Source organism: Cryptotermes secundus, unplaced genomic scaffold (assembly GCF_002891405.2).
Source record: "Cryptotermes secundus unplaced genomic scaffold, Csec_1.0 scaffold1324, whole genome shotgun sequence".
Taxonomy (NCBI): Eukaryota; Metazoa; Arthropoda; class Insecta; order Blattodea; family Kalotermitidae; genus Cryptotermes; species Cryptotermes secundus.
In genome coordinates, this window is record NW_019718633.1 from 80,943 (window position 1) to 108,371 (window position 27,429).

General features: G+C 40.1%; 1 protein-coding gene across 1 annotated transcript in view; it reads left to right on the plus strand.

Moving 5' to 3' along the window:
- The window catches only part of LOC111863313 (hemicentin-1), a 232,131-nt gene that overhangs the window by 49,961 nt on the left and 154,741 nt on the right, over positions 1 to 27,429 (plus strand). Inside the window, exons 2-3 of the mRNA XM_023849520.1 lie at positions 19,715 to 19,858; positions 20,848 to 21,042. Coding sequence (XP_023705288.1) covers positions 19,715 to 19,858; positions 20,848 to 21,042 — 339 coding nt within the window. The remainder of the gene's footprint in view (positions 1 to 19,714; positions 19,859 to 20,847; positions 21,043 to 27,429) is intronic.

A 27,429-nucleotide genomic window follows, 5' to 3' on the forward strand; every position in this document is an offset into this window, starting at 1 on the left:
ATCCGACGACGTGCCATTCATTTTTACTAATTTCGTTATGCTTCATTAAATGAAGTCGAAACAGAATAGGAGCGCATATTAGATCTCTGTTGGGGACACGCGTAGAACGGAACCAAGCTGCTGATTAGGTCGCATGATTAATAATGGCTTAAGTAAACGCTTTGAGAACTGATGGATGGGAGGCTGATTGGCAACAATGAACCTTTTTTGGACGTCTGGAACTGCTTAACAAACTCTGAACCAGATACAGATTAATGAAGTCTGGTTGGGTCATTCGGTCTGTCATGCAGTCATTCAGCCACACCTCAGATAGAATATCAGCCTGTTGCCTAATGAAGTAGTTAGTAAAGAAGCATTACATCGCTTTTCTCACAGTGTGGTCGTTAACCCCCCCGCCCCACTCCTCAAGCTGCTAGTCGTTAGAGTACTGACTGGAACATACAGACGCGTAAATGTTCATTCAAGCACAGTAGGAAGAAGTAATATATATATATAAATTACTTCCCACCGCGACGGCCAGGGTTCGATTCCGGGTCTGGTCAAGTGGGATTTGTCGTCGACAAAGTTGCTACACAATCACCCTCACCTATCATCTGGGGCTGGTACAATAGATCAGAAGTGGCCGCAGTACAATAGACTTAGTCCCACCCCATTAGCAATAAAAAATAATATATATGAATTAGGTTAATTATCAACATATCAAGTACACTCGCTGCAATGTATAGTTCAATAACTATACGTATTCGAATGTATACTGCCTGATGATGGTCTTATACGACCGAAACATGTAGCAGGAATAAAAAGTCGAATTGTAAAACATTGAAGCGAGTCTATTTGTTGTGTAGACGGTTAACTTAATTCCCATGCATATCTGGAACACACAACAGGATGCAGCCAATGAAGATAGAAGTAAAACAGATAATTTTTGTGTTGTCTGTTGCTACGGTTACCTATACTGACTCACCTCTGTTGCCATTGGTCATTACGTCAGCAGTTTGATTTCTTAAAGCTCGTGGAGTTGATTAACCCGAAGACTCGAACTTCGACGGAATAAGGCTGATTGGAACTGACATAATAGAAACATGAGAAAGAGGCAAGGCGTGAAATTGACATCCGAATGTCTTCCTTCTGCCTGTTCCTATTTCGTTCTTATGTGATGTTAAATTTGAAATAAATTGAAAAGACGTATTGGAAATCTGAGATTCAGATGTTTTCATGAATTTAGATAGGAATTTTAATCATAAGTTATGCGCATTGAATATATAAGGATAGGAATGGTAATATTTCTTTTCTTTCAAATGTTCTTTCTGTTTTCCACTTCTTCTTGTTTTCACATCTTACTCTGATAGCGAATTCATGTTAATTTCGTTCGTCGTTATCAGATTTATCTTTTCTTCCCTTCTATTCTTCTTCGTCCCTCTTTTTATTTTCCTCCGTCTTTCATAATTTCCAGTATACTTGGTCCTGTTTCTCTTATCCTTAAGTTTAATTTTTTTTCGCCTTCCTTAGAGTAGTTGCTTGAGGCACTATGCTCTAAGCCAGAAGGTCGTTGGTTCTAGTCCCGATGAGGAGGATTTTTTCATTTGACCTAATCCTTCCAACCGCATTATGGGCTCTACTCAGCCTCTGACAGAACTTAGTACCAGGGATCTTCCTAGCAAGTAAAGGGCGGCCGGCCCGTAAGCCTGACAAACACCGCCATCTGTGAGCCGATTGTCTAGAAAAATATTGGAGCCTCGACGTCTCACAACCCTATGGGTCATCACGGCCTGTTACAGGAACAGCTTTACCTTTGTTTTACTCTTCTTTGTGCTGTAGCGGTAAGCACCCTTGCTTCGTGTTCGGAAGGCCGCTGATACAAATTTCGACCCTGACACAATCACGCTGCTTGGCATTCTACGTATTTGCTCTTCTTTGCATTCCGGTGTGCTTGTTTATTTAACATTAATTGTAATTTTTTGGACTTTATAGGAAATGGACTTTACATTAAACCAGCTGTTATATAATATCTTAAGTTTTAATATCATTAAATCTTTATCATTAATTTATTTTGATACATTCGACTAATGTTCTACCTGAAATGTTTCTGAGAACCAGAGGGTAAGTTCTGTAAATTTTTTGCAGTATATTACGACTCCTGAGTTACAACCGTGTGCCGTCACTCGCTCGATTTTGTATAATTCTTATAGGCCTGCCCATGTTTATCAGTGTGCCTTCAGATAAGCGCAGGAACAAGGGAACTGACATCCTTATCTTCACTCCACCTATTTTTCAACAATCGAACACATATAAAGCAACGAGTAGTGTTTTTTTTTTTACATTAATCCTCACGTATTTATACATGGCAGGGGAAGGTTTCTGAATTCGATTGCAGAAAATATTCTCAGAATATAATCTGCACTCAACTCTTCCCGAATGAAATTCTGATCAGTTTGCTGTTATTCGCATATATCTGAACTTTGCCACATTTGTCGAAAGATTTATTTAAATTTTTATACTGCGAGTTTGTCCTGGTCATGTATTTTCCTCTTAATTCCTTCTTCGTGCATTAATCCAAATTCAGTCCCAATTCTTCATTCCAATTTCACATCCCTTTCGCCTCCTTTTAGTTCCCTTTATCTATCCTCGTCTGTTATCTTGTCTTCTCTTTGTATTCGTTTGTCCCCCTACCTTTCACTTCTCTCCTGTCTCTTGCATTTCAGTTTTTATCGCTTGAAACCACAAAAGCGATAATGAGACAAGATGATATTCAATTGAAGAACCGCGGACTGATATCGAAAATCGATCTTCCGTGTCAATTAAGGTAGTGGTACCTCTCTGTCTCCTTTTTCCCCTGCTAGTAATCAATTACCCCAACATATATTACGTCATAAAACGAAATGTGCTTCTGTATGTGAGCTCTAGAGCGGTTGCACGTCTGATGGGATTTTGATGAACTCTAGAAGTCCGTGAGTTTGGGGACGCTGCAAAGAATCCCATAAAGTCGAGTCAAATGTGGTGAGATCCCTATGCTTTGAACTAAAAGGTTAAGAGCCAGGCTGGTCGTAGTCAGAAGAGTATGAGTCGAAACCATCGGACGGTTGATAGAGTATTTTATCCTTTCGTAATATTTTCGGAATTTCTTTTGATTTATCGACTTAACGAATATTCGTTCACTTGGCTCCACAGGCAGCCCAAAGATACCGACATAGAATATACATGGAGGATAGTTGGAGTCAATTTGGATAAGGCGAGTGGAGACTGCAGAAAACTACATAATTGGAAGACTCATAATTCAAACTTTTTACCGAATATTATTAGAATTAATCAAATATCAAGTAGAATGAGTTACTTGACACATGTAGTACGCATGGGAGATGCGAAAATAATACAAGAAAAATAAGAATGCTTGCCATTGCACTGTGCCCACAAAGATTTTCTAACTTCAGACTTCAAAATACAAGTAATTTAATAATGTAATATGAAGTTAGTCGCTGTTTCTCATGCCATGATAAGAAACGGATCATTTTTCTCATATTCAAATCTATATCATTGTAGTACTATTAAGCATCATTTCTACTCAAATTCAGCAAAAGTACAGGTATATGCTATATAAAGTGCAACATATTTCGATCCCCACCGCTTAGTATTGGAGTGAGTCCCCAGTATATGAGCCAGTAAAGTTTATTTTATTAACTGTTATACAACGCATATTATAAGCTAATTAAAATTATATAATTTCAATTTTAAAATTTTGCATATACATTGATGCACCTTTATCCCATTAACATTATCACACACATCTGTGTATGTAGCATACAGAAGAAATAATAATGTTTCAAGTGTTAATTAATATTAATACCCGTATATAGTAAAAAAAAGTAAAATTGTTCTCGTACTGCCGTAAGGGGACGGTTAAAGGAATACTGTCGTGCCGCCCGCGAAGCAGGCGAGCATTCTACCACTGTACCACCGATGCCACCCCTATGCAATGCCGCGGCGACGGGTGGGGTTTGATATCCCATCGATGCCGCCTTCTGTAATGCTTCGATGGCAGGGGTGGGTAAATACACAATACTAATTCACTACGTCAGCCATCTCTCTCTGGCAAATCCCACCGCTGCCACCATATGTAACACCTCGTGTTACAGGGGTGGGAAAAACACGTTACTCATTCACTTTCTCAGCCAACTCTCTTTGGCTAATCCCACCTTCCTGTCCCCATATGTTATGCTGCGGCGACAAGCGGGGTTCTACATCCCACTTCTGCCGTCATATGTAATGCTTCGATGGCAGGGGTGGGTAAAATCAACTACTAATTCACTTTGTCAGCCAGCTCCGTTGGCTAAATTCCACCTCCACTGCCACAAATTTGTTATGCTTGAAGGGGGGCTAGTACAATAATACTAAATTACTCAGTTGCCATCCCTTTGTTGGCTGGTCCCTCCGTCACTGGCATACTTTGTAATGGCGTAAACGGGTCCTGCCCGGTCTTTACCCACTACCTGTCACGCCCCTAAGACTGGGGTGTTATTTTGATTACTCTCAACTAGGATTCTCCTGGCTCTGAATCTTCTTCGTTGCATACAGCTGCCGCTGGCTGCCTGGGGTCCGTTCTGCCTTCGCCTAGACTGGGATAGCCCTGGGTCTGTCAAGGAAGGGGTGAGATTGTGGAGGGGCGAATCAAAACTCTCTGTGTACAGCCTACCCTAACTACCTCGGTCTATTTACACTCTTATGTACAATAATATTTACAGTAATAACAATGCCGACTTCCAGTCGGGACTACATAGTGTCATTACTTTACCAGGCTATGACTTCCTTGTGATCTCCCCTTCTGGGATGTCTGACTCAGGTCTGTCTCTCTCTCTTCTCCTAGTCATTTCACAGTTTTACCCTATCCTATCAACGCTTCACCCTTAAATATTCTGCTCCTAAACTATAAATACTACAAGCTTAAATATGTTTATCACAAAATCATTGGTCACAACAATAAACAATAAATATGCGTGCTCCGCACACTACTAGCAAATCATAATACGCAATACAGCAACGATCATATTTACCACACTGGCAACCTCGACAATCACTATTCCTTCTATCCTACCCCAAAAACTCGCTGGGCACACTGGGGATCGCTTTTCAACATTTCACAACAACAATAATAAATTTGGACAACATGGCTAGTATGAGCAAACATGACTTACTTGAGATAGAGACGCAGCGACACCATCACTTGTAGGACCCATGTCGAAGAGAGCCTTCGGCTGCTTGGTTACTATTACGTTTTTTGATCGATCCCAAAAACCTGTTTTCCCACTTTTTATACACCAAGATAGCTGACTCAGCAGCTGACAAAAGAGGGAAGTTACCTCCTCCCCTTTTGTCCTAGTTAAGGGTGGTGGTCGTCCATTGGCTACACTCGACTCCTCGCGGGCAATCCGCGGCATCTCCCCCTGTGCATTTTGTAATTTCGTACTGTTCTCCAGTGTTCCCTGTATGGCGAGCTTGCAGTGGTGCGATTACGCATCTCTGCTGATTAAGTATATTGTTGACCTGGTTACACAGTCTATGTGTTGCCATCATTGCTCTAATTGCTGTAAGACGCTTTTGCAAGTCCGTAACATTTGGGCAATGCCTTAAATTTCCAATCTCGAAATTTGCGGCATAACAGTCTTTGTGCTTAACAAATTAAACACTATGCCATGAAGACGTATGGGGAAGTGGATGTCTAGATCATTAATGTAGAGAGTTTGTTTTGACTATTAGATCACTGTAGGTCGCGGTGCAAGGACCGAGAAGGCCCACCCCTTATACATTCATTCATTCATTCATATGAAATTTATAGTATTGTCATGTGCAGAGTGACTATAGAGGGGGTTTCGATTGAGATCGGATTTATTGACCACTTTTCCACGCGACTCGTCACTACAATTGACTACAACAGCCTCACTGGTTTACACACTCTAAAGATAACTGTAACCGCAGCACACATTAATGCTTCTATATCTTCACTAGTTGTCTCCTGTTGACGGATCTTAACACTGTCCTCCGCTTACGCACTTACCGTCTGGAACATATCTCACAGTTGAAGTGAGCTCAGAGCCAGAATTACTTTACGACTGGCGGTTTCCAGTCAATCAGTTCGTCTTGGCGCCATGCCCCTTTACACTCACCACCATTAATTCTTTTTCCAACTTCACACTTGCGATTATAGACCTTGTGTAACATCCTCTATGACGAGAGGATGAGTCTGTAGTTTACAACTGCTGCTGTCCCTCTCCAGCGCAGTCATTCTCAGGTCTGAGTCCCGCGGGCCTCATGACCACATTTCATTGTCTCAGATTCGAGATTCCCCCAACCTATGACCAGGTCCCAGTGTTTACACCCCCTCCCCCCCAGGAACAGGATGGCCTGGTTTTACCCCGAGGCACCAGGTTCCTTTTCGTCGTCTTCTACGTCTCTCAGGGATACGGTGGATGTATTCAACCCCTTACTTCCACACGGGATTGAACTGGGCTCTAAACTTCGTTCCTCTTATAACCCCTCGGCACGGACTAACAGAAAACACAGATCTTCTATTGTTGCTTGTATGTATTTGGGGTTCCCACGTGATCGCTTCTCAGCCAGACCTTTGGCGTGCTGGCTGCTGCCTAGCAACAGCTGTTGTCTCGTTTGTTTCACGGTCTTTGCCTAGCAAATTTTTATGTGTTATAGTGTAAATCCTCAGAACCCATCTCCTTAATACCCATCCTAATGTTATTCCCTCATTTTCTTTTACACATCTTACGGATAGTTCCTCAGGATCTCTTCCCATTGATATTCTGTATTTATTCCTTGTCTTTCTGATCTACCCACATGTTCACTTCCCGCTTAGCCCCAAGCCTTCTCTTTCCTCGTGTTTTTATGAAGCTTCTTGTTACGTACTATCATAAATTTTCAACTTCATTCAGCTTAGGTTGGCGAATTACCACGTTTTACAGCTGTATGAAACTGACGCTGATCATTCTGAGCCCTTATTTATTTGGACGACCATGAAATTTATTTCTAATTAATTCTCGGTAATTTAAATTTCAAAAGTCTTATGTTTCGATATTACTGGAAATGTATCGTGATCTATAATATCGTATTTCATCGTCTGGGACGTGCAATACGGTGTTTACGTTGAAAATTTCTAGATTCTGGCAGAAACAAGAAGTCCGGAGTTATGACATTTACGATCAGTCATAAATTTAGCTCGGGTACAGGGAACCGGACGCGCCTAAAAGGACAGGTCAGAGCTTGTTACAATTGCCTGTGAATGAGGGCCAGTATGATTGGGTTGCCTCGTTCAAGCTTCCTACGGAAGATGGGATGAAAATGTATATGTCAACACCATCTTTCGAATTCCCGGCGTGGGGGTGCAAGCCATTCCACAAAAAAGGAGACTTTCACAATATTCCGAACTGAACGGACGTGACCCTTGCACGCTCCGGGACATAGCTAGCCGATAGTGTAACGCTGTAACTTAAAGCTAAGAATGCATTAATTTAACAGTGTGGTGAATTAGCAGGTGAATAAACGTCAATTGGCTCAACTCTCAGAAAAACGCTTTCTTCGGCATCGCTACCCTGAGACTCATGCAAACCGACCCAGCTAGTTTCCCGTACCTATACCGATCTTCCTTAGTTTGATCTGTGATGACAACTTGCAGTGGCCATCATACACTGTCCTAAGGTAGAAACAGGTGTAGCAGGGATAGCACCATTCCGACTGCGCCGATACAAACAAAGGAGGGTTGGAAAAGAGCGGTGTTAAAACAAAGCACAATTTGTGAAATTTGATATTCTCACAACTACAGAGCCCACTTCATATTGGTTTCTTGAATGGTTTACTCTTCGACTCTGAAGATTGAGGCGATATATTCCTTCGAAACGTCGGTTGACTTTCTTCGGACTACACAGCGTTTTATCCCAGAAGATATGACTCTCCATATCATGAGTTCGTTTCGTATATCGTGAGAAATAATCCATAAAACTCAATATGACTTCACGCGATAATACTGAAGACAGATCATTGCTGTAAGCTCTTTTCTGAACCTTCATAAATACAAAACATCGTGTGTACACTCGAAATGATTGAAGGACGCGTGTGGAACACGCACGCACACAGACACTGGTCACACACGCTGATATTCGCACTACCATACAGAATGTGTACGCATTTACATGTGTGCGAACATATGTTACGCAATTTTCATAACGAGATGAATTCTGGAGCAAGCTCAGGGTTTATACAAATGTCTAGTAGCGACTGTTAGTGAACTGGACATGTAAACTTTCAAAACCACACTTTCTCCAGCCCTGACGTCATCCACAACAAAGTGTTAACAACAATGTGCTTGGGGAAACGTCCGTTTTTGTAACCACGTACTAATGCCAATTAGTTTCAAGCTGTGAAGTTCTGAACCACAGGAATTTATTTTCTGATATTTAATAAGGATTCCAACACGACCCAGAACGTGTAGGGTCAGAATGGGTATAAATATGAAAATTGTAAAGAGCTATAATTGTACAGCTGCGGTGAATTCAGTGGCGCAAGATATTTGTCATCGAGTGTGGGATGAATTCAGCTACCGTCTAGATGTTATCCGTGCAACCGGAGGGGGGTACATTGAACATCTATAAACTTCCATGTATGTATAATCAAGTGTAATTTACAGAATTCAAATGCAACGTATAATTAAGGAAATATAACCAATTGAAATTGTGTCTATCTTTCTGAATCATTTTGTATATTTATTATAGCTGTTTAATTTTCTTTAAATATATTAAAATTATAAGCTAATATTATTTTAAATGGAAGTTTAAGGAAACCGATATATTAGTAGAATTAAATTTGTATATAAGAGTATGATCAGAAATCGTATAGCAGGGTAAAGAATTTTCTAAATAAATAATAAAAATTAAAAAAATTCTTTGGAATTATACATAACGTAAAATGCGTGTGTTAAATTGGAATTTATATAAAATATATCTCCCTTGTAAGATTTGAGGTTTTCACGGCGGTGACTATGAAGAAAGCAGTCTTCTGGGATGTGGCACCATGTAGATGTGGTGTTAAGCAATGTTTCGGAGTAACGTATCGCCTCCATCTTCACAGTCTGCTTGTACCGGTTCTCACGGTCTCTTCGCTTGCGGATTTCTTATTTTTCCTTCTACACTGAAGATGGAGGCGATACGTTCCCCCGAAACGTCGGTTAACACCACATCTACACGGTGCCACATCCCAGAAGACTGCTTTCTTCATATATCCCCCTTGTCTGTTAGATCACAGATGACATTCGGCTGTGCGCATGTGAGTTAGGCGAAAATTTGAAAGCCATAAGGAAGAACAGGATATTATAGAAGGGTGGTATAGAAGTAAACGGAGAAAAGACTTAATAATATGTCTAATATCTTGTAACAAGAATGCAGGACCAAATCATGAACTTATGGTAACTAAAAATACTTCAAAATTCTGGTAGCAATAAGTTGTTACGAATGACTGACAATCTAAATACAGTTTACACTCTCGTGGACTGACATTATAAGCAACTAATTACATGTCTGGATTCCATGGAATGTTCTTCTATTAACTAGTAGGCAATATTGAATTGTCTAAATGAATACAGTGAAGTGTTCGTATATTGGGTAACTGTGACTTTCTTCATAACTGAATCCTAAAGGCGCGTCCATATTACTGGTACTCGTGCTCGTGCTCGCCAGGCTTGTGCTCGTCGGGAGGCTTGTCTGGCTTTTACTTGTGCTCGTAAATCTTCGTCAACACTACATCAGTTGCTCCCCAGGCTTCGGCGCGTGAGGATCCGTATATTTACTCGTAGTGTGTATAGGCTATAGTCGTATTTTAATTGGTTGGTTTTAATTGGTTTTTAAATTTAAAATTTAAAATTTGCTTGTCTCGTGACTTGTCATTTCCACATTACTCGCGAGCATAACGAGTCACACGAGCACGAGTAATGTTGACGCGCCTTAATATCTACACTGGGAGTGGGTTTCGCAGATAATGGGTGTGTTCAAGAGCACAAGACCGTCAGTTAGTGTTCTGCAAATTACACCCCAGTACCATTATCTACCCCATCATCACTCAAAAAGTCAAATACATAATGTACATAATTGGCCTATTTTCGCGATGCCTTACTAATTAGATACAAATAATCAATTAACTACCTGTTTAAGGAAGCGTCATCATCTGATAGTGATGCAGGTCGTTACGTCGCCGTTGGAAAATTACTGTAGTCTATTTTCAGCTCACATGTGGGAACCAGAATCCCCATAACTGGAGATCTGATTGCACAAACAGCAACGATTATTGCGTAAGGTCCCTACCTCAAGGTTCTTTCTACACTAGCAGATGCTTTACATACATTGCGCAACATGTCACACTGTATTTTTATAGCTCTTCCAGTCCATTCCGGGTCCTGGCCTCTTGTTCAGTTCCGTGATCATTTTTCACAGTCGGTAGGACTCCTTGGACGAGTAGTCAGCTCGTCGCAAGGCTGCTACCTAAACACGGGACAACACAAACACAGAATAAATGCATACGTACACCAAGCGTCTATGCCCTGAGTGGGATTCGAACTCAGTATACCAGCGTCCAAGCGAGCGAAGAGAGTTCATGCCTTTGACCGCGCAGCTACTGTGACCGGCTTACATAGTATATAAAGTAAAAAAGAAGTAAGTAAAGCTACCCCTGTAACAGGCCGTGAAGGCCCATAGGGTTGTGAAACGTTGAGGGTCCCACATTATCTAGACCAAGTGTCTCCAAACTACGGCCCGCGGGCCACATCCGGCCCGAAATGTGATTTTATCCGGCCCGCCAAAGAATTGTGCAGAAATGCGCCAATTGAACTAATTTTCCACTGAGTACTGGTAAATGTGATTCCGAGCTTATTTACCTGACATATTATACTGCAGTTCGATGGCTTAGCTGCGGAAAGGTTCTTTCGCGCTTCTTTCAGCTCAGGAATGAAATTGATATATTTCTTACCGAGAAAAACCATTACGAACCACTTTTATCAGATACCGAGTGGCTTTGGAAATAAGAATTTTTTGTTGATCTGATGAACAATATGAACCATTTGAATTTAAATTTGCAGGGTGAAAATAACTTAGTCTGTGATTTATTTGCACTTATCAAGGCATTCAGAGCAAAATTGATACTTCTGGAAAGCCAAGTGAAAAATTGTAACTTTGTTCATATGCTATACTGTGCAGAGTTGCATAAAAAGGGTGAAGCAGAATTTCCTTCATCGTTTGCAAAGTCAGTCATTTCAGGTTTGAAAGAACAATTTCGGAAGCGATTTGGATTTGGATCCCAGTGCTCAGGAAATTAGATTATTTCAAAATCCATTTGACTGTAATGCTGCAGATGTCCCAAGTCAAATTCAAATGGAAATTACTGAACTTCGGGAAAATTATCATGTTCATGATGTGTATTTGTACCATCCGTCTTACAGTGCACACAATTTCACCTTTCTCTTCACTACATGTTTCGGCACAAATGTGCCACCTTCAGGTGTGGTTTTATTTACGTCAAACCATTGCACTGTATGCCATCATGTCTCCTTTATAAAATTATTAAATGTATATATGTCATGTATAATAATAAAGTTTATATATTAAAACTTTTCAAGATTTATCATCTATACGTTGCACGTCAAATTCGCGAGTTACGTCAATCCTCTCCTATGGGAGTACTCTTCATATATTCTTGTGTATGTTGTGTCCTTCCCTTGTGACTGCGTGCGTTGTATTGCTCAATATATAAACTTTATTATTATACATGACAGGAGACATGATGTCATACAGTGCAATGGTTTGACGTAAATAAAACCACACCTGAAGATGGCACATTAGTGACGAAACATGTAGTGAAGAGAAAGGTGAAATTGTGTGCACTGTAAGATGGTTGGTACAAATACACAGCATGAAGGTCAATCAGTGCAACAGGACGCTAAAATATAACACTGAAAATTATCATATTAAAGACAAATACAAGGGAGGAAATCTGATAGAATTTTATAAATTTCTGAACTCTGAGAAATTTCCAAATTTAAAGAAATTTGCTCGTAAATTTATCTCCATTTTTGGGACGACATATCTGTGTGAACAAACTTTTTCCCAGATGAAGTACATCAAGTCGAAATACAGGGCAAATTTATCCGATGAACATTTAAAGTCGCTACTTGTGATTAGCGTTTCAAAATTTGAACCTCAATTTAATCAGATTTTAAGAATGCAAAAAGAGTTCCATCATTCACATTAATTGTTTTATCTCGTATTATAATTTGTGATGAAAATATGAGCATTTGCTGCTACGATAATTTATTCTCACGTACTTTGTATATAGTATATGAAATTCTGTGCTTTCAATAAACTCATATACCTACAGTTATTAATTTATCCTTGTATCCGGCCCGTTGAAAGTGCTGAATTACCTAATGTGGCCCGCGGTTCGAAAAGTTTGGAGACCCCTGATCTAGACAATCGTCTCAAAGATGGCGCCGGCCGCGCTTTACTCCCCAGGAAAATTATTTAATTAATTCCTGGTACTCTTTTATATTAGAGGCTGAGTCGACCCCAGGGCCTTAGTGCGGTCGGAAGGATTAGGTCAATTGAAAAAAATCCAATGACCGCATCAGAACTTGAACCCGCGACCTTCCAGCTTGTAGCATAGTGCCCCAACCAACTACGCTACCGCGTGCCCCCGCTTACGTAGTATATATCTTATTTAATTTCAAATGCAAAATATTCTCCGCTTTTCTATCTGCCTCTCGAATAATTTAATTGGTTTCTAAACTTTCCTTCTAATTTGTGCAAGAAGGAGAGACAAATTGATACAGAAAATTGTTGTATTTAATAAATTATTCTATATGTTAAGCTACGATTTTGCAGGTAAAAAATGAGATTCGCCCCAACTCCTACTCCGACAGTATAACTTGGTGTCACATTTTGGTGAGGATAGCCTTCCCTCTCTGAATAAATTCGTTGGAGTGCGCTGAGAATTCCCGTGCAGGCAAATGAGACAAATTTAGCAACCGAAAACTACGAGATACATAAATCGATTTATCGATTGGTCCATCGTCGATAATACTGCCGTTCTGCTTCGCAGCTCCTTTATTGTGATTGTGATTGCAGAAATATCTTTCTGGGACCTTGCACTTAAACCTAGTCGTCGTGTTCCCTTATTCCAGTTCCTTAGTTCGATTCTCATCTCTCGCTAATCCCAGTATCTCGGTTTCCCCTCCGAATTCTCATTCCACCAATTGCTTCGTATTCAATATTATACGTATTTTCGACACTACACAGTCTCTACACTGAGAACGTTAAATAATACATTTGTAACTAAGATCTAAACGTTTGTGACGATGGTATATTAATACAATTATTGTGTTCTGGGAAATTATATACCTACTTTTTTTTTTATTTAAAACACAACGTTTCGGACATTGAATTCTGTCTCCGTCGTCAGGAAAAGGCTACTCAGCTTGGACCAACCGATAGAGCTACTGCCTGTCTCCGGACCGCAATACCTCTATCGGTTGGTCCCAGCTTAGTAGGCTTTTATATGAAGACGGAGACACAATCCAGTCTCCGAAGCGTTGTGTTTTAAATACAAAGCAGGACGATGGATAATGTCGAGAATCACAACAATTGTGACAAACATAAAGCTCATGATACTCAGTAACTCAGATCTTGTAGCGTCGAATGAGAGGATGGTTGATGCTTAAAAATTGTATCTAACATAATTATACATAGCAATTTTATGAAGATCGACACTATCTTAATACAACCAAAATATTAAACTGAGTTGACGTGTGAAAGTAAGGATATGAATTTATATTAAATTAAATTATTTTATAACGTAATTGTAATATGGATCCGTAGTAATTATAATTACAATTCAATATTTTATAGCTTTAAACACACTATCGGCATGCACTGTCTTCGCTGGCTCGGAAGCCGGGATCGTGGGTTCGAATTTCACTCAGGGCATGGATGTTTGTGTGCGTTTTTCTGTGTTTGTGTACAGGTAGAGGCCTTGCGACGAGGTGATCACCCGCCCAAGGAGTCCTACCCTATGTTTACGATCTAGTAAAACCTAAGTCAACGGAGAGTTTCTTGGAGATGGGCCTAGGCCAAAATGAGGGCTGTAGCGCCAATAAAAAGAACACACTGTTGCCTGGTGATGGCTCTAAATGAACCGAAATATATCGCGTAAATTTAACGTAGTTAATAAACCCAACTGACACAAATGTGGTAATGAGTTAATTTCTTATTTGTTGTGTCGACTGTTTTATTTACATATATACGTACACAGTAGGATTCATTCCTTGAAGATTATTCCTGTTGTGGCCTTTATTATTAATCTTGTTGAACCATCGGTCAATCAATTAATCAATCAATCAGCCATTCAACCGAACATCATTGTCGTGTGATTAGAAATCTTGCGTCATATTCAGGAAAGTCCAGTTTTTCTATGTTCTCCTCGGCCATTCTAGGCAAATGCTGGTTAGAGCTACAAATTACGCCACGCCCGTTTCCTTTAACACCATTTCCTATTTATTATTTACCAGTCATATAGTCACCTCATATTGTATATTCTGAGATGATGATAATGTCGTTAAATAAACCAAAAATGAAGAGTAAATAATCAGTGTGTCAGTAAGTTAGAGAGTGAGTGAATTATTAACGTTTTTATGTTTCCTCGCTCAGTCGATAACGATATTGCTTATGTGAATATTGGCTTCGAAGGGTCAAATCCTGAAGCTTCCCACCGTAATGGCATAACCTTTGCATTCTAAGATGCACATAATGCTGAAGAATCGAGTTAAACAACCAAACTGCGCTTTACCTTTGTTGATTTGTGGTAGATGTTGTGTGGTGTTGCTGGTTCATTTAAAAAGAAACGAAGAAAACCGTGCAATCCGATAATAAGCCGTTGCATCAAAGCGAGATTTCCCTAGTATCTGAGTTCACTGCAATGTGCATGTCTGTTCATCGGAGAAATGTGCTCGGTCTTGGGGCGCTTGCAAACTGATCCCGCATACTTGTTATTGCTTTGCGTCTGTTTGTGGGTTTAGCGAATTCCTTCCCTTCTGTCGCCCCCACCTCCACCCCACACACATTCAGCGTGTGGAACAATACAGGCCGGGCGAGATCGCTTCCTCTCACTGAATCAGTAAGGAAATCGCAAACTGCAGCTTCGTAATAGAAATATCCTGCATATATAGAAACATATCTGTTTTTCTTCTGACTTCTTTCCTTTTCAGTTTTTTCCTTTCCTTTGTTCCCTCTCCTCAATGTCCTTCCTTCTTTTTTGTGTTTTTATCTTTCCTCCTTTTTCTTTTCCTTTTATTAAGAGTGTTACAGCTCCCAGCTTCCCATTACATTATCATGATGGAGTGCTTAAATAAGCACAGGGAGAACTTAACTCTTACCTCTGTCACAGGTGTAAATCAGTCTCTTGTGTCTCCAGTATTTCGTAACACATTATAGATCATCCTCCAAAACAATGTTTCGAGCAACTTCCTTTCTCTCTCTCTCTCTCTCTTGCATACATTACTGACAATATAGTTATCATTACAGCATTCGACTTGCTTCTTGGTAGATGTTCTACAAACCTACAATTTCGAAATCATGTTCTCTCTCACTACACAGGGAGCAATTCCTGCCTCCTCTTGTCGCTCCAGTTCGCAGACCAAACAGCTCATCGTGGCCCATGACGTTTCCTCTCCAACCACCAACACAGGACCGGGAGTGGGTCCCTTGCAGAGCACCATTGTATTTCAGAAACCCCTCCTCCCTTCAAACTGAAACTTCTGAGGAAGTTATTCAGTCGAGAAATTGAACAGAAAAGAAATAGAAGCTGAAGTTTTCGGACATACGGAGATAAGTCAAAACTTTTCGAAGACGGAACTAGAAATGAAGAACACGTTTGTTTCCAGTTATCAAGTTTAAACTATAGAAGGCTAATATAAGTCTTTTATATAAAGGAAAAATTACTGTATATCATATGTAGTACTTGGTCCATAAACGTTCTATGTCACTAGCTTGATACCACTAGAAGTTTTGAATGAAATTTAAGTTTTGGGGAGAAATCCATTTTCTGAACTGATCGAATAACCTCAGGAGAAAAGATGAACAGAAAATTAAGAAACCAGACACTCAATATAATATTTAGAGGTAAGCTTACGGAGCGAAATTTTGTACAGAACTTAATTTCTATGGAAGTTCTGAATTGTATAGAACAAGGTTTCGCGACATACAATTCGTTGTTCTGTACATATATACGATAAAATTTTTGTATTGCCAGATGAAAGGTAACTTGTGTTCTGGGACTTCCGTACATATAAATAAGGGTTCAATGGTTTATTTCTTCACCATCTTGCATATGCTGATGAAAACAGTGACCAGGCTCTGCGTGATCACAGTTAATCGAAGAAACGTAAACTGCAAAACGTCAGTTGAATTCACAAGACAGAAAATGCGTGAACTTAAACAACCGAAGGGAGTGCCTGCTTCAAAGGCAATTTTAAAAACTAACATGGCAGAAATAGAGAAGAAAATCGTAACTTAAATTTCTGTATAACAAAGTTGACGTCAGCAATTTCCAAATTGGAAAGAGTGGTAAGATACAGGACATGGTACTTAGTACAAAATTCATGACGAATGATCCTCAAACAAACCTACTGCTCTTTACTGCTACTTTGAAGCTATGTGCTTCGTATACAAATAGGTGCCAAACGTCTAAATGGAGTGTTTGCCTTTCTGTCTCGTTTTCGAAAGGTCATGGGCTTAAATCCGGGCCCGTAGACGGGCCATTTTTTCTGACGTTTTACGTGGTTTGTCCTCAGTTCTTCCAATTCATTTTTCACTGATCGTGTTGTTAGTCTCTGTATAATCTTAGCATTTCATAGCGTCTTTAAATAAGCCAGAAATATATAAACATCAGGTATAAAATACCATAATGCTTATTCAGGTCTTACTGCATGCTTTAAGCAATCAATTACATACGTAAGAAAGTCAAAAATTATCCGCACTCTGTTTTTCCAATTTATATATACAAAAGTAAGGATTGAACGAGTATGCCATTTTTCTACATAGTCTCCTTCCCTTTCGATGCACTTGGTCCAGCCGTCCACAAGCTTGCGTATTCCCTCCAAGAAGGTTTTCGGTTGGTCGCGCAACCATCTCCTTCCTTGTTGATGCACTAGGTCCAGCGGTCCACAAGCTTGCGTATTCCCTCCAAGAAGAAGGGTTCCGGTTGGTCGCGCAACCATTTATGCATCGCTTCCCGCACTTCTTTGTCCGTAGAAAATCGACGACTTCGCAAAGCATCTCTGAGCCATCGAAAAAGATGACAGTCGGAAGAGGCGAGCTCCGGGCTGTAGGCAGGGTGTTCCAGCACCTCGAAACCCAAATGGTTAATGGTTTCAACGGTCTGACCGTCCTTGTGTGAGTGTTCATTGTCATGCAACAACAACACTTTCTTTGACAATAGGCCTCGGTATTTGGTGCGAATTGCTGGCTTCAGATTGTTGGCCAGCAAATCACTGTATCTTGCACTGTTCATTGTATACCATTTTTCCATGTAGACTTCCAGTATAGGCCCTTTTGAGTCCCAAAAAACGGTTAGCATCGCCTTTCCCGCGGAAGACTGAGTCTTGAATTTCTTCCTCGTTGGTGATCCCGGGTGTTTCCACGCCATACTCAGGCTTTTGGATTCTGCCTCATAGTGATGGACCCATATATGAATTTCAGTCCATGAAACACCTTCCAACCAGAGAAATCGGATCTGTATTCTTTGTTAATCCTTGGTTCACTCTGCTAGTGGAGCGGCCATGTTTACACTATCACAGCATCAAGAAAAATGACGCAATCAAAGTCAAACTTCGATCACATGATCACAGTAGTACCAACTCTAAGCATGCATGCGCAGAAAGCAGTGTGACAAACCTAAAGATTTGTTATGGCGAAAGTGCGGATAATTTCTGACTTTCCCCTCCTATAAAGCACAGGCACACAACATTGTCACGTGTAGGGTTGACTATAGACAGGTTTTGGATTGTATTAATTGATATATTACACCTTATACATTCATAACTCGGGCCTACAGGTAATACAGCGCTGCTGCTGATTTACACATTTAAGATTTCACTGTTCACACGCACTAGGGTTCTCAGGCTACACTTATGGTGTCCTGGCAACGGATTATCAGTCTGACTGTAATTTAAAATCACACATGAAGTCTTCTTGCCACAGTCCAAGTCATTTATTGCCATTCCTTCTCAATCACCTTGGACTGTCATCTCCAGGACTCGACCCAACTCTTGACAACAACTCTCACTTTCACTGCTCACTCTACTGAACACTTCTTTACAACCACTTTGCACGGACAACGCAGAAAACACAGCCACTATTGTTAAAAAGGAGGCGTGTTTACTGATTCGTTGCCTATGAATGATGGCTCCCGCGGGAATGTGTTAACCGAGTCGTTGCCTAGCAGTGGGTCTATACATCACAATATGGAGAAGTGGATGGACGCCAAAGCAGTGTAAGCATTCCTTAAAGGATGCTTTCTCCTGGGATATAACGTCATGTATTTCGGTGAAAATCACCGGACAGTTTGGAAGGACGTATCACCTCTATCGTCAGGGTCGAAGAGAAAACCAAGCAAGAAACAAGCATGAAGCTACTGCGTGTTTTGACTTATTCGAAGAAAATCCATATACTTGTCCAGAATATTATGTTCTATGCAGTTCCATGCAAGTATTCTACACAAAATTCCAGTGTAAACACTTCTTAAGAAAATTATTTCTCAAATGAAAAACAAAATATGTTCCTGTGTATTTTATAGGCTAACTAATTCTGTGGTAACAGAACCCAAAGATTCAACACTATTAACTCCAAAACCCACCACCGCTCATGACACTCAGCCTGTTACATTCTCCTGAAATTCTCACAACCGGCTTCCACAAAGATCCATCTTAATGTTATCTTCCTAGCTTCTTTTTGGCCGTTTAAGTGCCCCCACCAAAATAGGTATTAAGACAAATAAGATGAATTATCTTAACAAGTTTTAGCGAGTGTAAATTTATCATAGTTGACAAATACGGACTTTTTAAATACTTTTTAAATGGTGTTGTGAAAACATATGAGGGCAAGCAATGCAATAGATTGACGTAATTGGGACACCTGATGATGGCACTATGTTGCCGAAACATGTTGTGAAGTGACAGGTGAAACTGAGTGCACTACAAGACGGCCACTGTATACATATAATGGATGAAAATCAGTGCAACAGGACGCTAAAATATAACACTGTACATTTATATTTTCCCATAATTGCTTCCTGTTACATCCATCGAATTGTTCTTTATCTGTTTCTTAAATATTATTCGTTGAGAAGAAAAAATTAAGAAGGTTTTAAGTTCCGGGAGAGTGAAAAATTATATTCTGGAGAAGTTCCATGATGACTTACAACGTGTTTATACTTACGAATATAGTGTTTGTCTAGCGGTACACGCCGTGTTACAGAATTCGTCTGTGCGCGATTAATAATATTTAATTGATTAATTGTACATGAATATCTTTTTGGCACCATGTTGCTTTCATATGCACTCAGTCTGGAATTTATATTACAGTCAGTGGAGCAGTTTTCTTATTCTGTTTTTTTTTTTTATTTATTTCAGTGGCGCCACAACGACCGCGGGTGGAGTATAATACAAGTCAAGTACTTCCAGGGCATAATGTTACGGCCCAGGCTGGAGAGCGGGCCACAGTCAAGTGTGTTAGTCGCTATGGGAATCCCCCTGCTAGACTCAAATGGTTACTCGGTAAGTCAGCACTTCCAACTTAGTTAACTGTCACCCAACTTATATTATCTTTGTCAGGTTATATCATTAGTAAAGGTTCAAGTTGGTATAATTGTTTAAACTCGTTACCTTCCAGATTGTATGACATTTAGGAACACAAACAAATGGGCTTGTTTCATTGCAAAATATTTCGTTGTCATGGATACGACTAAGATGCTCGTCTGAGCGTACTGTAAACTGTGCTTGGTAGTAGATCAAATCACATTCTATAGTACTCGTCTACGCAAGTGTGGAAATTTTGTATATTTTACATACCTCTCCTGTTTTGATATTAATTTCTTGCATATACGAGCAAACACCTGCATATCCAGTCACAATGATGATACATTGCATAAAATCACGAACCATCTGTCCTATTCTTTTGTTCAATTTCATCATTTCGAAATAAGTGTTTCAGATATTAATAAGATCTATAGTTTATGCTACCAGACAGATTTTTTATAAAATAAGAATCTTTGCATTTATGTATAAAGAACATGTATATTTTCTCATTTTTGTTTAGTGTGTAACAGGAATTGACCGCTTCTGTTGTCTAGTGGTCAGAGTTCCTGGCTACAGATCCAGAGGTCCCGGGTTCAATTCCCGGCGCTAACAGATTTTCTGAGAAATATTGAGTCTGGAACGGTGTCCAATCAGCCTCGTGATGATAATTGAGGAGCTATTTCAAGGAAATAGCGGCCCGGTCTAGAAAACCGAGATTAACGGCCGTGGGGATTCGTTGAGCTGACCACGTGACACCCTCTATCCGCAAAAGTTGACACCAACGTTACCGACAAGTGGCGGTCGCTCGGTCGGTATAGTTCGCTTGTGGACTACAGGCCACGGAGTTTTTTTTGTGTAACAGGGATTACACTGGACTGAGATGAGCCAAGATTAATTACGCCAAGTAATCTCAGTGCAGTCTCCAAAATCTAATTAAGCCGGCTAACTGCTCTTTGTGTCGATCACAGGTGATGAAGAACTCACTACGAGTACGAATCAGAGCAACTCAACAGAACTAGACAATCCCAGAACGTGGGTCGCCACGTCAGTTCTGGAACTGAGCTTCACAAAGCAGCAACACGGCAGAGTGCTCAAGTGCGTTGCTCTGCACGAGTCATACTCCACCAAGTCTCAAGTCATAGAGGTGCGGCTCAACGTCAGATGTGAGTACCGAAGCTATTTCTTTCTTTTTTGTTTCTTTATATATTTATGTGGCCGGTCACGGTAGCCGAGCGGTCTAAGGCGTGCACTGTCTTCGCTCGCTCGGAAGCCGGGATCGTGGGTTCGAATCCCGCTCCGGGCATGGATGTGTGTGTGCGTTTTTCTGTGTTTGTGTACAGATAGAGGCCTTGCGACGAGCTGATCATCCGCCCAAGGAGTCCTACCGAATGTGTAAGATCTAGAAAAACCGAAGTGAACGGAGAAGTTCATGAAGATAGGCCTAGGCCCACTGGGGCTGTAGTGCCAAGGAAGAAATATATATATATATATTTATGGGAGTTGGTGTGTTTATTTGGTGACACATTGACTTTGCTGAGCGATTTGCTGTTGTGGCTAAGTGACTGACTTCTGATATTGTCTCTAGTCAACTGACTGATTTACTCGGGTTAATTAACTTACGACCTCTCTGATTGGTTCTGTCATCGACTGACAGCCTGTAGCCAAATGACTTGACTCAGTTCAACTGACTGGCTAAGTATCTGACCTAAGGTCTATGCGATTGACACTCTGATTAACCTGAGTGACTGACTTGCCGGTTCACGCTGCAGGTATCCGAATATTATATGCGAATATTGATTTAATTATTTCGTCTAATTGGAAAAAACCTTCTGTTTTCGTGAAAGTGCGTTTCTATGTAAGTTCTCCGAGTTAGAGCATAGATTGTTGCTAGAAGGTGTAAACGCCAGACCTCAGAGTCATTAAGTTGCTACTGTTATTATTTACATTAAAATAAATTAAGAACAAAATTTATGTAAAATCCTGAATATATATAATAAAATTCTAAGGCGAAGAGGAGGGAAGGCTGGATATTTTGGAAGATAAAGCTGAGGTTACTGACGAGAAAGTTTAACAGCCACTCAATAAGATCATACATCTCAGACTGTAAACATAAAAAAGACAAACTTGTCCTTGTGCGTAAGCACCAGGCCGTGAAGGCGTATAAGAGATTGGCTATAGAGCCCCGTGCATTTACAGCCTTGGCCATAGAAAAGGACGAGCGATGAGTGTGATATGCGCGCAGCCTTATCGCTGGAGAAAGTGCTTCCAGTACCCATTGCTTACGGGGTTAACATCCTGGATTGAATAGGGTAGAATACGTGGAGGAGAGAACTGGATCCTTTGATACGGGCGGTATGAATAAGCGTATAGAAGGCCAATATAAGTTTAATATTAGTGTAGACTCACGGGAGGGATGGATCGAAGGGTAGGAGCGTGTAATTGAAATGGTAATGAGAAGAGGTTCTATTTTTTTGCGTCGTAAATTCGAGACATAACGAATGCCTATAGATCTTGAATTGAATCGAATTTATTTCAAGAGGAAGAAGTTCATTGTGTTCCTAGTAACTATGAGATGTTGGAAGAGAAGCTGCCGCTTTTTATAACCAAGCGGGATTGCTAGTCTTTACGAGCGAATGGAAATATTTTATGATTATACCCTGCAATATTACAATGGAAATTTTTGTAAACGGCATTTGGCATTAAGTTTGAAGAAATCAAGTTGTAATGATTAGTTTCAATCATTTTGACTTCACTGAGAATAACACATGTAAGTTCATCGTGGTCTGAGTTCAAATAACATAATTGAATTCTACAAGCAATAGACATAGATTTTAATAAATTATGAATCTTTCATTCAAATGCAGTATTCTTTATTTTCCTTCTAACGCCGCAGCCCGGTTAGAATGTTCGCAACATTAACAACAACAGCCATCTTGCCTATCCGGCTTCCAATTAATAAGCACAAATTTCTAGCAGCTCATTTTGTAACATATAAGCCAGGTTTGGACGTTCATCCAGCTAGTCGCTCTATTCTTATCTCGTTTTCTCTCTACAAAATTTAGAGCTGAAGAAGAGAAGCATAACAACCAATGCTAATATAATCCATCCCTTTACAAGCGTTTCTGACACTTTGAGAACCTATGTACATAGTATTTATACGTACTTTTGCAAGTATGTATAATACATGGCAACATATTAGTTTCATGTACAGTACATACATCCAGGCTTCGTGCAGCAGATTGTGTTGTATCTTATGTTGATGACGTTACAAGGGCAGCTTAGGCACTTGAAGGGTCGCACGTTTGACCGCCACCGAGTTTAAGCCTCTTATATTTTATGTGTCAGGCTTGACTTTGTCCTCTGTCGCGAATGTTTGAATTTCCGCGATTTTATATCTTCTGCTTGCTGCCTGAATAATTTTGTTACATTACTATAAATATAAAATGCTTGCAAAGCCATATGCAAATCGTAAGCCAGTGTGCACTCTGGCGGTTTTCCAATGGTGCAAAGAATCTTGTCCTGTAGGTGTTGCCAGTTCTCAGATGGGTGGGCATAAGTCATCATGGAACTAATGAGCGAATTATAGATAGTTACTGTAACTTTAGCGCCTAATAGCTCATTTCTAATAGGGAATAGACCGAAATTATTTTGAAGGCCTTGTCTTCCTTCATTCCTGTATATATTGTCCACTTGATTACACTGAGATACTGTCACGATTTAGGGGTGTGACCTCAGATGGGGTGTGGATTGGTGAGCGGATTTATTGACCACTTATACACACTACTCGGAACTACGAGCAATTATGGCACTAGCGGTAATCTCCACACTTTACAAATCATCACAATACCCATTAAGCCTTTTCTCATCATGCTATACCTCACCAGCTGTTCCCTGGTAACGACTTCAACAGTGTAGATTCTTCAGCTTCACGCGCTCAGGTTCCATTTTCCCAGCCTCCTGTGCAGTACTCAACACTCAAGTGACAACTACCAGACTAGTGGTAATTTCACACCAATCTCCTAATCTCCTCTTCACAGGCTCAATGTCGACTGACTGAATCAAAAGTCAAAGTTCTTTTACGACTGGCGGTTTACAGTCAATCAGTTCGTCTTGGCATCAGGACCCTTGAGACCCACAACCAGAGATTTTCTTTTCAACTGAACTCTTGGTGGTAACAGTCCTTATGTAACACCCTCTCCGACGAGTTACTGACTGACTGACTGACAATCGCCCCAATTGTCTTACCGCTTTGCACGAAGCGAGCAGAAAACACCGTTTCCAACAGTAACTCTATTGTTGTGGAGGTCTTTATCGCCCTGTTGCATAGCAGCGACTGTTGTTTCGTTGTTTATTTCGAGATTTTTCCTTAGCAAAGCGCCTATACGCCACAGTACTTTACACGATATACGAAGGGAATGTTCCATGATCTCACTGTAGTATGAGCCTAATTCGGTCTAATTTTCTGGGAGAAATAGATGGCTTCATTCATTTATATCTTCTGCCGCGCACACCAGATCTCCGTTGAAGTGAGACCGCTCTGTAGTTATCTGAGAACGCAGACTTCTTGTAACGTGTTGCATGCGTAAAGATGTCACCAGCTAACACAGCTGAATATCACAAGGTGTGGGGGCATTATTTATGTACAAGCTGAACAATGTGGGTGGCAAGACAGATCCTTGCGGCATCCCTTTCAGAAAGAAAGAGCTAATAAGCTTTTATTAAACTTGTCGGAAATTCTAAATCAGATACTTTATACAGGTATAAGAAGCAAGCGTGCCGATTTGTGTTGAAGATTTTTACTTAATCCAAGAATCCCGCAACCATAGATATATTGCTGTTGAAAATAAATGGGAAACTCTCTGTAAACCTCATACATTCGATTGTCGTGCTTTGACTTGCACGGGTTTTCCTTAAGCACGTCTCCTTCTTCAAAGAAAATTTGGATTCTTCTAGGATGATTCTCTTGATTAGTTTGTCCCTCGAGGACAGAGTTAATTTGACGTAAATATTTTGAAATAGAGAAATAATTTATTTTACATAATCCATCGCCCTTGTTGAATTAGTTCATTTTGATTTGTTGTCTTACCGGACTACCGATGTCAAAGGATTATGTTCAAAAAATTATATTAATGTACGTTACACAGTAATATCTGCAGTTTCTCTGTGGTTTCAGCTTCAGTTTTTAAGTTTGGCTCTTGCTTTATGGATTTTAGCCGGAGTGCTCTGAACAGCCACAACTGTGTCCCTGAATTTCGTTACATCCATACCTCCTTCAAAGCTATGTTTTCCCTTTTCAGCAAGCTCGTTCTATTATTTTATTTTTCCAGTAACTGCTGTATGTCCAATATGTTCGTTTCCTGTTATATGACTTCTGTGGCAGAATTCGGAAGCAATGCAAATAGTGCTTCCCCACTTTACGTAAGTTATGCACATCTCTTATTACTCATATCAGTATGTGGAGTTAATATAGATTGATTTACCAATCAGTTAATCAGTACTAGGCTGATTTTCATTGGCTGTGAGGTGGAAGAGAACTGGATTTGCGGTCGTCCTCTAGAGACAGGATCGATTCTATTTTCACATTTATTCTAGAACATTTCTTGGGATCATAGCCGCATTAAGCTTGTCTTCTAAAAGTTGCGGTTCTGTGATCTTCAGGAAGCGCATACAAGACACTACTCCTTAAGATAAATTACCGCCCACATTTAGGACACAATATCTGCAACTGTCCTCTGCCTCCTTCGAAACATTGCAACTTCATCCATTTATATGCGTGTAATTGTCTGATTGACTCACTGACTGTCTGTCTGTCTGTCTGTCTGTGAAAGAGAACTCATTACATTTCTAGAGGAGACCAAATCGAATTTCCAAGCACGCTAGGAACTTGTCATAAATAAAACAAGGTTAGAAGTATGCCATCCTTACCGAAGTGCCCGCACTTACCAGACGCATCTTGGCCTTTTCAGTTCGAATACGAGCCTGTGCATATTTCATGAAGCTAAAAAATATATTGCTGTGGTACGTTTGGTTGCTGTCGTAAATAAGATTACTGTTTTACCGAGATTTCTATTGTTAATATAATTGTGCCTCCTGCAGTTACAATGGTTACCGCATTTCCATAACGGCGTTAGTATCGCTCAACCTCAAAGTTCGTGCTTCGGCCACATTGTTTTACCGACTGAAAGAAATTAGAAAGCATGAATTTGTAGCAGCTTTCATTGACATAACCTTCATATCATATTTCATCAAAACCTGTTGAGAAGTTCTCTAATCACAACAATCAGACTTCCGGGAAAATAAATAGACATGGTCATCACTATATGCTTTTCTAAATAACACCTATATAATGTATAAAATTTAAAGATAATTTTGCATCCCCGTGTGGAGGCGGGGTCGAATACCTCCACCGTGACCCTGCGAGTCGTAGGAGGCGACGTAAATGGAAGTCTCAAATCTGAGACAGTAAAATATGGTCTCGAGTCCCAAGGGACTCAGACCCGAGAAAGACTACACTGGCAAGAGCCAGCAGCATATACAAAAGGCAGACCCGTCCTCTCGTCAGAGAGGGCGCCCACAAAAACAAGACCATAAATGCCAAACAGTAATAAATATCTGGTCATGAGTCCCGGATGGCGCTCGACACCAAGACTTACTGACTGACTGACCGTCAGTCGCAATGTGACTTGGACTTGGAGAATATTGCAAAGAAAACTATAATATACTATGTAACAATTACTCACTTCCAAGGGTCTTTCACACAGATATTAGGTAAGCTGTGTGTTTTTAAGTTGATTACGATGTCAAAAGCATAAACTTTCTATCACCCGCAGGTTATGAGTCACATATGAAACTATATTATTTCGGACTTTCGTTGTAATAAGGAGGGCGAGAAGTCTTCCTCTTGTTCTGCTCTGTGAGCTTCTGAACGTCAGTGTTTACATATTCTTGGTTAGGATATATCCATACTTGTCTAACATGTTCACACAACTTTCATGTTAATTTTATCTTGTCACGTCCTCCTCTGATTTCTCTCAGTGCTTCTCGTGCATTTCATCTTGGGCTTTCTTAATATATACACCTAGTTACTTGAATCGTCTGGTCTATCGACAGTGCACTCATTCATGGAGATGAGCCCTTCCAGCATTTTATGGAACTCGAAGTTTCATTACCAGGGCCCGGATTTTGATGATCTGAAAATATTTAAAAAAATCACCTATAAAATGAGCAAAAAATCCGGAAAAATGACCTAAAGGAGAAAGAGAAAGAACACTTCGCTTCCATGTTGTTCACATTTCAGAAAACATATGAAGAAAAATTCACCAAAATGGCATGAAGAAAAATTCACCAAAATGGCAAAAAATGACAAGAAATACCCTTAAAAGTCCAAAAATTTACCAAAAAATTACCCCCAAAAATGAAAAAAAACCTTAAACCTAAAAATGTCAAAGTTACCTATAAAATTTACATTTCTGTAACCAGCAGCTCGTATCCGAGATTTATATATTTAAGAGCATCGCATAGGATACAAGGAAGAAAAGATGACATGTCAT